We start from the raw sequence: 12,972 nt of genomic DNA on the forward strand, positions 1-12,972 counted from the left end.
AAGATACCAAAACACTTAATTCATGTCTTCATGTCCCAAAGCAATGATAAATGATCCACAGTTTTCTGTTGTACTCACTGTGTGAAGAGTTTTGCAAAAGTGACCTAAAAGTATTGAGAAATGTGTTCTAGCGACTGTAATAAACTGAAATAAGTGCTGTCATCTAGAATTCGTCCAGTTAACAGTAGAACAAAAAATAACATTTGTCGGCATTACAAATAGTCATAAAATTTTTACTTTGTCCTTCAGAGAAAGAGCTCATTGCGAACCAAGTACATGCGTTACAAGAAACATGGATCCTCAGGAAGTTCTGGAGCTCAGAAGACTGGGAGGCAGCAATGGATCCTGACCCATTTGCAGTTTCTAGAGCCTCACACAAAAAGGAAGGAGAGCACCTCAAATCAAACTATCAGGGTAAATAAACAATTTTTTATATTTTTTAAATTTAAGAATAAAAATAAACATTTTGCTTTTGGTAAAGTGGCCACTGATTGTTCAGATGGGTCTATTTACAAGTAACTCAACACATTAATTTCCACATGTGCATCTGAATAGATCCATTTAGCCAATTTCCAGGGTATTGTTTTAGCTATGCCCTGTTCTTGTTATGGGTGATTGGTGAACAAGTGTAAGAATCTATGGTATCACATTGTTCACATTTTGACTTTGGGTAAATTTTTTTTTTTTTTATTTATTTATTCAAAAAAGATATCAATACACAAAATGATGTAATATTCTAACCTTTATTTTGCAATTTCACACCATCGTCATAAAACAGAATGCAAGGTCAATGACTGGAAACAAACAAGTTTGTCACATGTTTATATTTTGCCCCACTGAAAGGGTACTGCACCAATGTCTGAATTAAAGTACTGGCACAGTTTATCCCTGAGCTGCTTGGCATGAGTTGTACTGTTGGTTGTGTGTGGCAGAGAGGCCTGCTGTAGGCCAGGGTCTTGTCTCCATCTTCCTGGGACAGTGTCATGATCTAGTCCTTCCTGGTCGATTCCTGCCATGTATACTTCACAGCACTCTGTACGCAGAAAGTTGTGCAGAGCACAGCAAGCCAAAACAATGTCCTCCACTTTGCCAGTGTTTTGAATATTAATGGTGGTTAGAAAGATTCGAAAACGATTTGCCAGGATGCCAAATGCATTTTCAACCACCCTCCGAGCTCGTGAAAGCCTGTAATTGAAGATGCGTTGCTCTACAGATAGCCTGCGGTTTGGATATGGCTTCATGAGGTACTCCTTCAAGGGAAATGCCTCATCTGCCACAATGCAGTAAGGGGCCAGCTGGTCAGATTCAGGAAGAGGTGCAGGGGCAGGTGTGTTGGATGTTCTTTTCTCCAAGGCATCCTGCAAGGAGCACCCACCAAACACTCCACCATCTGAAATACGCCCATTGCAGCCCACATCAACATACAGGAATCTGTAATTGCTGTCAACCAGTGCCATTAGAACTATGGAAAATGTATGCTTGTAGTTGTAGAATGTTGATCTTGTTCCTGGTGGGGGACGAATGTTGATGTGCTTCCCATCCAGAGCACCCAGGCAGTTTGGGAAGTTCCACTGAGCCTGGAATTCAATGGCCACTTGCTGCCACTCTTCCACTGTGTCTGGGCACTGAATAACAATAAAAGTTAAAAGAAAAATTTGTTTTATTTGTCAGACCCTTGATAACACGTAGTCATTTTGGCATGTTTCACTGTCAGAATGTGAGCAAAATGCACTGTAAAAGTTGACAAACAAAAAACAAACAAACAGATACAAGCATACCTTCAGGTATTTATCTTTTAAGACCTGATAGATTGCTGCACAGGTTTCAGGAATGAATTGCTGAATTGTAGACATTCCCATTCGGAACTGGTAAGAAAGGCTCCTGAAGCTTTCCCCTGCAAAGATTACAATCACATAACTCCATTATCAATTTTCCACACCTTTTCCAGAGTCAAATTAAACACTCAATGCCTTTTCATTACATGAAATCAGATTATTGTTAATTATTAAAGCTATGGTGCTATAAACAACCAGAATTAAGTGTTATACGTTGTCTTTTTTTCAAGTAGGCAACAATTGCCACCCGAAATCAAATTCTTTTCACTTAAATAACGCTTAATAATACACCAAAATATACGACTGAAAAGGTGTTGTAATGCAATGTTAAAACAAAGAATAACCTTTAGCTTGCTTACCTGTTGCCAAGAACCGTAGTGTAATCATCAGACGTTCCCCTACGGAGATACAATCCCGGTAGTTTGTGTTTCTCCTCTGTATGATTGGACTGATAAGTTCTTTTAACATGTGAAACTGAATAGGAAAAAGCCGAGCAAAATTTTTAAAATCGGAGGTTTCAGCTAACTCGAGCTCGCGACACAGGTTCGTGAAAGCCCCTTGAGCCTGTCTCTGGCGTATCCATGGTTTCACCCATTTAGTGCGCTTTCTCCGTATTTTTCCCGTCCGCTTCTTCCTTTCCTCTTCCACAAGCAAAAGACCAAGGGCTGACAACGCCAGTGCCATTTGCAACGTGTCAGACATTTCTGAAATGTGCACGAATCCGTCTGTGGTGAGCGAGATTCTGAGCCGATTTATATCTTTATAGCTCTTCCGGTTTGCCGCTTTGAAAAACGAAAACAGACTACTGTCACCAGCTGGTATGGAAAAGTATTTCCTCTTATGCAGGCGCAGAACGGACGTGGTACTTGGCCGTCGGATGTCGAGCGTCGGCTTGGTGTGTCAGGGCAACTTATCAAATATGGCTAAAGACTCAGCAGCTCGGGTTGAGTATGGCAGATCATTCCACCAACAAGGAACAGTCAAGGTAAAGGTCTGTGAATGCAATTTTGTTCCTCTTTGGGATGGCACCACAAGGCGTTGTTCACTTGCAGAATGCAAGCTTCTGAAGGGCACATAAGTAGTGAGTTTAGGTATAGGGGTGCAGAGTCAGTGGTTGTTCTCTAGGCAAACATCAGTGTATACGCCATTTATTTATTTATATTTTGTGAATAATTTAGTTCTCTGAATCACACGTACGCACATTTGAGAAAAAGTAAGAAACATTTTAGGACAACATTTTATAAACGAGGCCTCTGATCTTCCTAATGTTGTATACAGCAAATATACAGGACCGGGCAGTTCTAGCGATGTGGTCTATGAAGTTTAACTGATCACTGATCACAACTTCAAGGTTCCTGGCTGTCCTGGATGGAGTTATGGTTGACAAACCTAGCTGAATGGAGACGTTGTGAAGTGTTGGGTTGGCTGAGATCACAAGCAGCTCTGTGGTGGTGGTCCTTCATCCAGCAAGAAATGAGATGCGAGCAGCTACCATCAGATCATCAGGCTGGAATGAGAGGTAGAGTTGTATGTCATCAGCGTAGCAGTGATAGGAAAAGCCATGTTTCTGAATTACAGATCCTAGTAATGTAGGGTGACCAGATTTCTCATGAGGGAATACGAGACGGGAAGCATTGCATATAAATATATTTCTGCCTCATACAGTGATAAGGATCCTTATCGGATTGCAAGGAAGTTATTTCAAACACTAGCTAGTATCTGAAAGTGTGATTTGACCTGAAAATAGTTTAAAATGTTGAAGTTAGCTGGTAGCCTTATATATTAACATGGGAAATGAGCAGCGGTGTTGACCTTCTCCTGACTCAGGTAAACTCTGCCTTTGTTCATGGCCACACCTCAAGCCCCAGTTGGCCCGCTTTGGACCAAGGTATTGGATGGTCCAGAGAAAGCCCCAACTAGGCATGATCAAGCCTTGAAAGTGACAGTGGAAACGTGACTAGCCCTGGCACGCACTAGCACGCTCGTTTTTGGCCTGACAGTGGAAACATGGCTATTAATGACACAGAAAGGTATTTTAGGCTGCTGTCTCTCAAAGACCGAATGCTTGGATCTAAGATAGTGACACATATCTAGTTTTCTAGTTTCACAGAGCTCTTTACGTTCACTTAAACCATAACCAACTATAATTTTATGTGATCTTACATATGATGGGTATTTTGACAACTTTGTCTGTATTTGACCATTTAAGCACAAAGAGAACTGAATTCGGGATTGCGCGCACTCTGAGAGAGTGCTTCTAGTGATTGTCATTCAGTGCGATACCACATTGAGTTCTTTTTTCACAACTTACTACGCATAATAACTTGATAAACTCTTTTCGTTTTGCAGGTGTTCTCTGTTCCCCGTGTTTTCTTTTATGTATTTCTCAAGTGTTATTTTGTTCCTGATTTTTTATTTATATTTTGTCATCTACATTAAATTCCCCTGCTTTTGGATTCTCATCTCTGCCTGCCGTTTTTGATTTCCCTTGTGTTCCATGACAGTCCTGCGTCAACATTTTATTCAGTAACCAACATGACATCATGACTTTGCGTAAACATACACTCCCCTTTCTAAAGCCAAATGGCGTGTTTTCTGAACGCATTTTGAGCTATCCGTGTGTATGTCTACGCCGTGTGATTCCGCGTGTATGTGTACGGCAAAACGAACCATCATCTCTGCGTGTATGTCTACGCCATGTGATTCCGCGTGTATGTCTACGGCATGTGATTCCTCATGTATGTCTACACCGTGTGATTCCGCGTGAATGTCTACGCCGAAATGAACCATTATGTGTGTGTGTGTCCCCACAATGTAAATGGATTTATAAACATACTAAATTCCGTTTTTTTGAAAATGTTAAAATGCAGAATGTTTCTTGTGATGGGTAGGTTTAGGGGCAGGGAAAGTGTTTTCTCATAAAAGACAAGATAAAATACAGGAGCTCTTAACTGAATAACTTTAATAAGGGTTAATCTACAGTAGGGCTGGTCCGAATACCATTTTTTGAGCTTCGAAGCTTTGGTAGTGATCAACATCGAATATTCGAAGCTTCGGAGGGAAGGAGCTGAACATATCCTTCTCTCTAATAAAGGCTGGAATCTGGAGAAGCGGCGCGCCTCACGCGGGCAGGGCTTTTATGCTCCGCGAACGGGCAATGAACTCGTGATACAAAACACACAGATCTGTTACGTCCCAGTTTTGATATATTATAGTAGCTAGTAAAAATAATTCTGTTCAGTTATAGAACAAACTAAGAGCCCCTATTTCTGCCTCTGGGACGCAGGTTTTTTCCTTCATTTTATATTTTAGACATTCATTAATTAAAAGAAACAATGAGGTGTGCAGCGCTGGTGGAAACAACATGAGACTATGACAACACGACTGTCAAGATGGCTCACAGTGTTTAGAGTATCGCCGCAAATGAGTAAAGCAAGCCAACACGCAAACTGCCGAACCTCTTAGATGCTCAAAAACACAATCATCTTCATTAATGAGACTCAATGCTCTTACAGTGCTTAGGTCACTAGTTCTGATATTACGGTCTTTGATCTTGAAATGAGCTGATGAATAGCCTATAATGCAGCTCATATCTGTAGCTTTCGTTGACATGAACTCCGTTAAATGTGCATATAGCGCAAGAATTGAAGATCGGATTTATATTAATTTTGCGGAGAGGTGTAAGTTAAGACAACCTGCCTAATTTTTATTTCTTTCTTTTTGAACACGTTTCCTCAAAAAAAAAAAAACGTATTATAAGCAAGACAAGTTAAGTGTTGATTTAAGAGGATAAATGGATCAAACATGTGTTGTTAACTCACTCAGTCCGCTTGGTCGTTACTTAAAAAAAAGAAAACTTTAATTTAACAATCAAAAAAATGCTTTAAACATTTGTCTAAATTAACTTAATAAAGAAACAAAACGAAATATAACTACTTTGACATTAAAAACAAAACTGAACTATTTTAATGGCTGCAACAATGTGTAATAGGGAGGAATGTTTACTCAAAAAAAAGGTTCTATATGGCACTAAAATAAAAAAACAAATTAAATAAAAAATTAATTAATTAATTAAAAAAACACGTCACATCACTTCATTTTATTGGTTTCATTTGCGCCGTTGCGAGCAGCATCAGCCTCAGCTTGTCAAAAATGCCTTTTTACTGTGGTGGTGGTGGTGGTGGTGATAGTAGGCTAAATGTTTAAACCAACATTGTGATGCTTGAAGTGTTTTATATCTATGGATTTCATTACAAGTAAGACAAGTCCAGTGTTGATTTGAGAGGCTAAATTGATCCAACATGCGGTTAACTCACTGTCAGCTGCTGTCCGCTTGGTCATTACTTTAAAACAACTAAAACTTTAATTTAACAAACAAAAAAATGCTTTAAACATTTTTCTAAATTAACTTAATAAAGAAACGAAACAAAATATAACTACTTTGACATTAAAAACAAAACTGAACTATTTTAATGGCTGCAACGATGTGTAGGCCTAATAGGGAGGATAAAAAAATTTAATAAAAAATAAAAAATCACGGGACTCGTGCCGATAGTTTTGGTAAGCTGTAGGACACGGCCGGGCTAGGGTCTAAGACTAACTACAATTAAAAAACTGAACGTGCCACTCGAGCCAAACTAACGGGCGTCTCAGCACATCAGCAGCAGCAGTCAGATAATATTCTACACGAGAGCTAAATTACAAGATGATCGCGGAATATTTGGTTTTAAAGCGATGTAAAAGCACCTACTTAAGGGAGTTTGTCATTGTACTGTTTTGTTGCTATGTTTTTCATTATAGAATAATAGCTAATGAACCCACAATTCAAGCAACCCGCCCCTGAATTGGCAAACCGAAAGTAAACGCGGCGCAGAGCTGCATGCGTTCAGCCGCTCAGCGCACAAGCACAGCATTGAGGGAACAGCACTAAGAAGAAGCAAATATATTTGTTAAGTATAACGAGGCTATTAAAATGGCTTGGCTATAAGATAATTGAAAAAAAGTATTGTATTTTATAGTGATTTTATAGTGTAAACATATGCAAGCGCGAATGAGAGCCGTTTTGAGCGGGATGCCAGGTGTTCACGAAAAAAAACAACAACAACGAATATTCGAATCACAAATTTGAAAATCGAATACCAACCCATCGAACGAATATTCGAATATTCTGGTCCAGCCCTAATCTACAGTTGTGGTCAGAATTATTGGCACAATTTACTAGGGGTGTGCATTGGCACTGCCCTCACAATTTGATTCGATTACGATTCACCAGGTAACGATTGGATTCAATTCGATTCTACGATGCATTGCGATGCATCAAAATTCTACTGCACACAACAAGGCAAATCAGTCATGAGGCAATACAAGCAGTCAGATATTGAACATCAGATTTTATTGGCTGCTATGTGTGTATTATCACTCTCCTGTATCTTTAACATAAATGTCATTAAATAAAATAAAATTTTATGGTACAGGGTATTATCCAATAGGGCTGTGCAATTAATCGAATTTCGATTTCGATTTCGATTTTGCCTCCCAACGATCACCAAAATAGTACAATCGAGAAAAAACGATTATTTTGCCTTGCGTTCTGAATGAAACGCGCACGCGCACATCCGCCCCTCCCGAACCCACAAATCTCTCTCAGGTCGCGAGACTCGTGTGCATATCATCCGCTGGAATTTAAAAACTTGGCGCGAGTAAAGATGGCAGAAGGAGGGCAGTTACAGCAGCGTTTGGTGAGCAAAAAAGGCAAAACCAACTCCGTTGTCTGGGAACAGTTTGGCTTCGAGGAATCAGACGACGAGCAGAAACATGCTAAGATTTGCTACATGGTAGTGTCTGCAACGCAAGGGAACATCACGAATTTGTTTAACCACTTGAAAATTAAACAGAGTGACCTATGACAATCTAATAAAGAAACAAAAACTGACGAGAGCAGGGGAGCCGTGTAAACGTCCTTTTTTCCCCTAATATTTTTCAAATAATTCTCTCTTTGTAAACTTTGTTCAATGCATGCGAGATTGCGAGTGCTGCCATATGTTCGAATATGACCAGTCGTTTTCACCGTCATCACCCGGGTTTAGTGCTTTAGGGTTTAGGTTTAGAATGAGAAGCCGCGCGCGCTGTGAGAAAATGTGTCTCTGTGCGTTCATCCGAGAGCGCGCAAATATTGAGTTCTCTTTCAAGTCTTGCTCTTAAACGGACAAACTCACACAAAACGTATGTCAACATGTCCATCTTGATGAGTATCTTAGCAGACATAGTCTGTATATGCCTTAAGTGAACTTTATACAGTCGATAAAGAAGACGCGAGGTCTTAAAGGGGCAGTAGCGTTCACTGCTGTCTGTTTAATGTCAAACAACAAAAGACAAGGACATCACTCACCGCTCTTGATTGAATAGCTTTTGTAAGTTTAATAGGATTAATCTTTAATTTATGCACTCAAATATGCAATGTTATTTTACATTTGATACATTTCTGTACCTGAAAACTAATGTTAGACGTACATGAAAAGCATAGCCGAACCATATTGTTGATCTTATTTATTTGTGGTTATCATTTTTACGTGAATACTTTTATACTTTGATTCGAATATATGTTATATTATGTATTTTAATAGTTCAAAAAGTACAACAAATGTTACAATTTCAATTGAATTGTTGAAAGGTGTATTTTTAATAAATACAACACATTCCCAAAGTCATGTGAAATAATCGTGTTACATAATCGTGATTTCAATATTGACCAAAATAATCGTGATTATGATTTTTTCCATAATCGAGCAGCCCTATTATCCAATACAGGGTATATGGTACAGGGTATTGGATATGGCATAAATCACTGCTATCAGTGCTTTGAATGAGAAATGTTTCTCTTCTCTCTGCTTTAGAACCATTTGAAATTAAATAAAGCAATAATAACAGCCAACTTTTTCCAGCAGTAAAAAAATAAAATAAACACAACACTGCCAGAAGTTTTTGCCCAAACTTCAAAAGCCTGTTTAATGATTAAAACTAGAAGCATATATTCACTTTAATGTTACATTTATCATGTGAACTACTTATATACAATAAGTTATATGCATGTGTGTATGAGACAGAGAGGAACACGGTCGCATTTGCAGCAGATATATGCTGCCCATCATAAATCAAAGTACGACACAGACGGGGTTCGGAGGAGAAGACCGGAAAATGTGACATAATGGACAATATTCATCTGTATTTGCAATATACGAGTCCCGGTTCAGCTGCACGAGACAAACGCTGCAAGTGTGAATCCACAACGGAGGCGCGCGACACCTGCTCGCCATACGCACCGCTTCTGCCCTGCCAACGCACTGCCAATGCGTGCGGTGTGAAGCCGGAATCCGAAATGTGTCCAGATGTCCGCTTTCCAAGCTTTGGGGGCATTTTTAATTACCCGTCTATTGCAGTCATCTCCCTCCGCCTCAGCCATCTTGATTGTTGTTGTTGTTATGACCCCGGAAGTAATTAAAACTTCACAACTTTATTGTCCAACTCAATGCCAGAAAATAAACGGTTACATAATCGATTATGGCACTTTGCCGCATCGATGCTGAATCGTGCATGCCCCGAATTGCGATGCATCGCCGAATCGATTATTGTTGACACCACTACAATTTACGTTCTGACATCAATTTTAGGATACATAAAAATATTCGTATTTTCAAAATGTTAGTACAAAATAAATGTATACCTGCATAAATATAAATTTGCGAACTGTAACAATGTTTAGTCTTCAAATGTTTAGTATCTAATAAATAAGAACTAGTATCTAATGAATAAATACTAGTACCTAATTACTAGTATCTAATAATATACACTAGCATCTAAAAAAAGTACTAGTACGTATGCCAAAAAGTCCAGAATGTAAATTGGAAAAAAAAAGACAAAAGATTGTAATAAACAATAAAGTGTAATAAATAAAAAAATAGAGATGCACCGATATTTATCGGCCGATTTTTGATCAATTTACAACCATCAGCTATAGCATAACAAAGGCAGATATAACAAACCGATGGTTTATAGTGTGAAGGCACTGAGCTGTATAATGTCTGCTGCATAATCCAAGATTATAATCTAATATTCCTGTGGAGCTGCTGTCTACATTTGAATGTTAATTAAAAAAACAACAACAACAACAACAAAAAAAGCTCACTACTCTTGACTAACTTTCATAAGGATTCATTTCAGCGATGCGGAAAACGCAGACGGAATACAGACGGAATTTAATGCATAACGCAGAATGTCACGGAATTTGTCAAAGTTTTGATGAATAAATAAAACGCAAATCAGTACACTTAAATCAACTTATAATATAGTGTCTGTGACTATTAAGCCGCAAAAAGACTGTTTAAATATGAATCCTGCATGTTTCTGTGCATCTGAGTTTCATTTACCTCACACACACTGAAACGTGCAGTGTTTTTTAGCCTCTGCCGCCTCAATATATGAGGACATGAATGCAGGAACCTCATCTCCAGTCACTTCATGAGCATTTTGCCATTTCATTCGACATCTATCGTCATATCATAAACACAAACTCAAAGGTCTTCACGGCAACCCGTCAAAATAAAAGTTTAACAAAGTAATTGTGACAGAAATATATTAATGTTGTACGTCTCAATGTAATAACAATATATGCATTTAATTTATACCGTGAAGAATATGCAGTGTTATTTAACATTTGTTTATTTCTGTACCTGGAAACTGTGAAACCTACCTAAAAAGCACTGTTAATTTCATATGTATCTTGTTCTGCTGTATTTATGCATTTATGTTGCCCTGGTGAATTTTAAATAGATCCAGATGTTCATTGGAAATTATTTGATAATGCAGCAATAAACTAGCTACTAAGTTAATGTATGTTTTTTTTACGTTGCTGATTTAAAACATGATCAAAACACTATATTTTAATGACAAGAGGGCAAGTGACAAAAATCGGTATCGGCCAATAATTGTTTGTAAAAAAAAATGTATAATCCTATCGGTGTATCCCTAGTAAAAAAATAAGTTTTCTTTTAAATAACGACAGCCAGTAATTTGAATCAGGACCTCTGTATTTTTGCGATGTGTATATGATGTGATATAATAATTGCTTAATATAGTATTAACACTATTTTAGTGCAGCATAGATATTGCACAGCACCAAGATCTTCTCATCTGTGCTGCCTCAGTGATCTGTCACTGCTCGCTCGTCAACGTGAAAATATTTAAGATGACCAATCAAAACAAAGTAGGCAGCAGCTTTATGTTCACTGAAGATGCTGAGCACGAAATCCAGCACGACTCGACTCTTCAGTAAAACGGTCATAAAGTGAGAAATAAGAACTAAACAAAACATTTGACAGCTGTTTTAGGATTGAAATGTTAAACGACTGACAAAAATAATAAGGCAAACTAATAATCAGTCAAAGCTCGCTTTAGGAGGGGAAGAGACGGGGCAAGATGAGGGAAATGAGAGAAAAAGAAAGAGTAATGGAGATGAGGAGAGAGCAGGAATTGACAAATAATCTACTGACACTGACAGCTATTTCTTATCCAATTTTTGGCCTTTAAACGTCTTAAAATGCATTTATGTAGATTAGAGAAATACAACATTTCTCAGGGGTGCATGCCCCTGAACACTCCCGACTAGCTAGTGAATGTGTGTGTGTGCACAGTACCAAATAAATAAAGAACATGTACCCTTTAAAACAAGCTTAGTTTGCTGACCAATTATAAGTTAGTAATCCTACAAATGTTAGTTTAAATTGAGTGACTTCTTCAAAACTTCTGCAAAAGGTCGTTTTTTTTCCACTAGGCTGGCTACGGGCCTGTAGTACCTAATGAACAACTACTAGTATATACAAAATATGTACTAGTCACAATTAGAATACTAGTCAAAACTGAATAGTATGACAGATTCACAGAGAATTCAATGGCAAAATTTTTAAATATGTTGTATCTATAGAACATTTACTAGTCGTTACCTAAATAAGTACTAGTATCTATTTAATAGGTACTAGTATCTAATAAAGAAGTGCTAGTACCAATTTAATAGCCACTAGTATCTAATGAATAAGTATTAGAATCTTTTTTAAAAAGGTAAGTTACTAGTAACGTTACCTAAAGAATTAGCACTAGTAGCTAATGAATAAGTACTTCTTTGATAAGAATAAATCATAATGTGTATTTACATGTGTAGTTGAGCACGCTCAATTTGTATTAATGCCCAGTTCTAAGCAATTCAACTGACCATTCCACAATAATAATCTTACTTTATTTTGATCATGCCTTAATATGAACTCCTAAGGTTTAGGACTAAGGCAAAAGCTTAATTTCACCATCACATAATAAATGATCAAATGAACATACTCACAGTCTAAAAAACAGCAGATTTATGTAAGAATGAACGTCTGTGTTCCACTTCTCATGTTTATGTTCCCTGTCCCTCGCTCACTTCTCTTCTTCTCCTAGACTCGGATGTGTGTCATCGCTTCGGTTGCACGAGCGCCCTCTACTGGCGGAAAACAACCCCCGTTAAACTATCTAACCTTAATAGACTATCTACAAGACAAATCATAAGATCTGTTATCTTGGTTACAGACATCCCAACCTGAAAAAAGTCATTTCAGGGAGGTATCTCTCCAACCCCCCCCCCCCCCCCCCCCCCACACACACACACACACACACACACACACACACAAAAAAAAAAAAACATGAAAGGAGGAAAGGTATCCCGAATTTCACCACAGAACATTACTTTACTTGTATAGTATAATATAATATATAATTAATATATCATTTCTATAGGTCTATGCAATTATTTGTTATTTGTTAAATTATGTAAAATTATGTAGATCACTTTTACTATTTACATAAGCTGCTTATACTATTTATGTAAACTGCTTTTATTAATATTTCATTGCAACTTTAAACAGGTCTAAGGAGTTTGTTGTTTTCATGTAGCCTTGGCAACTAGCCGACCTGAAAAAATATGCACATGAAATGAAACTTGTTTAACTCAACCATAACATGTCAGTTACAAACTGTACAGCGTGCAAGATTGTCATTATATTTATACTTAAGTTTTTTGGGGCACTCTCCCTCTGCCATGGCGCTCCAGTTTCTA

The 12,972-nt window shown here is 37.9% G+C and overlaps 1 protein-coding gene across 1 annotated transcript; it reads right to left on the reverse strand.

Moving 5' to 3' along the window:
* Window positions 1-725: 725 nt before the first annotated feature.
* Window positions 726-12,325, reverse strand: LOC307129473 (uncharacterized protein). Its single transcript, XM_079821913.1, has 5 exons — window positions 12,220-12,325; window positions 3,225-3,342; window positions 2,195-2,898; window positions 1,779-1,894; window positions 726-1,625 (listed from the first exon to the last, which is right to left on the reverse strand). The coding sequence occupies exons 3-5, from the start codon at window positions 2,535-2,537 to the stop codon at window positions 822-824; spliced, it is 1,263 nt and encodes a 420-aa protein (XP_079678039.1). The 5' UTR covers window positions 2,538-2,898; window positions 3,225-3,342; window positions 12,220-12,325; the 3' UTR covers window positions 726-821.
* Window positions 12,326-12,972: the final 647 nt, after the last annotated feature.

The sequence above is a fragment of the Gobio gobio genome (assembly GCF_949357685.1).
Source record: "Gobio gobio genome assembly, chromosome: 7".
Lineage (NCBI taxonomy): Eukaryota > Metazoa > Chordata > Actinopteri > Cypriniformes > Gobionidae > Gobio > Gobio gobio.

Bases quoted from the DNA above. Each gene is read 5' to 3' on its own strand.
- LOC307129473 (XM_079821913.1), bottom strand. From the start codon at position 2,537: ATGTCTGACACGTTGCAAATGGCACTGGCGTTGTCAGCCCTTGGTCTT. The intron at 1,895-2,194 runs GTAAGCAAGCTA...TAATCTTTGCAG, and splicing joins ACTACGGTTCTTGGCAACAG to GGGAAAGCTTCAGGAGCCTT. The intron at 1,626-1,778 runs GTATGCTTGTAT...ATTGTTATTCAG, and splicing joins TAAAAGATAAATACCTGAAG to TGCCCAGACACAGTGGAAGA.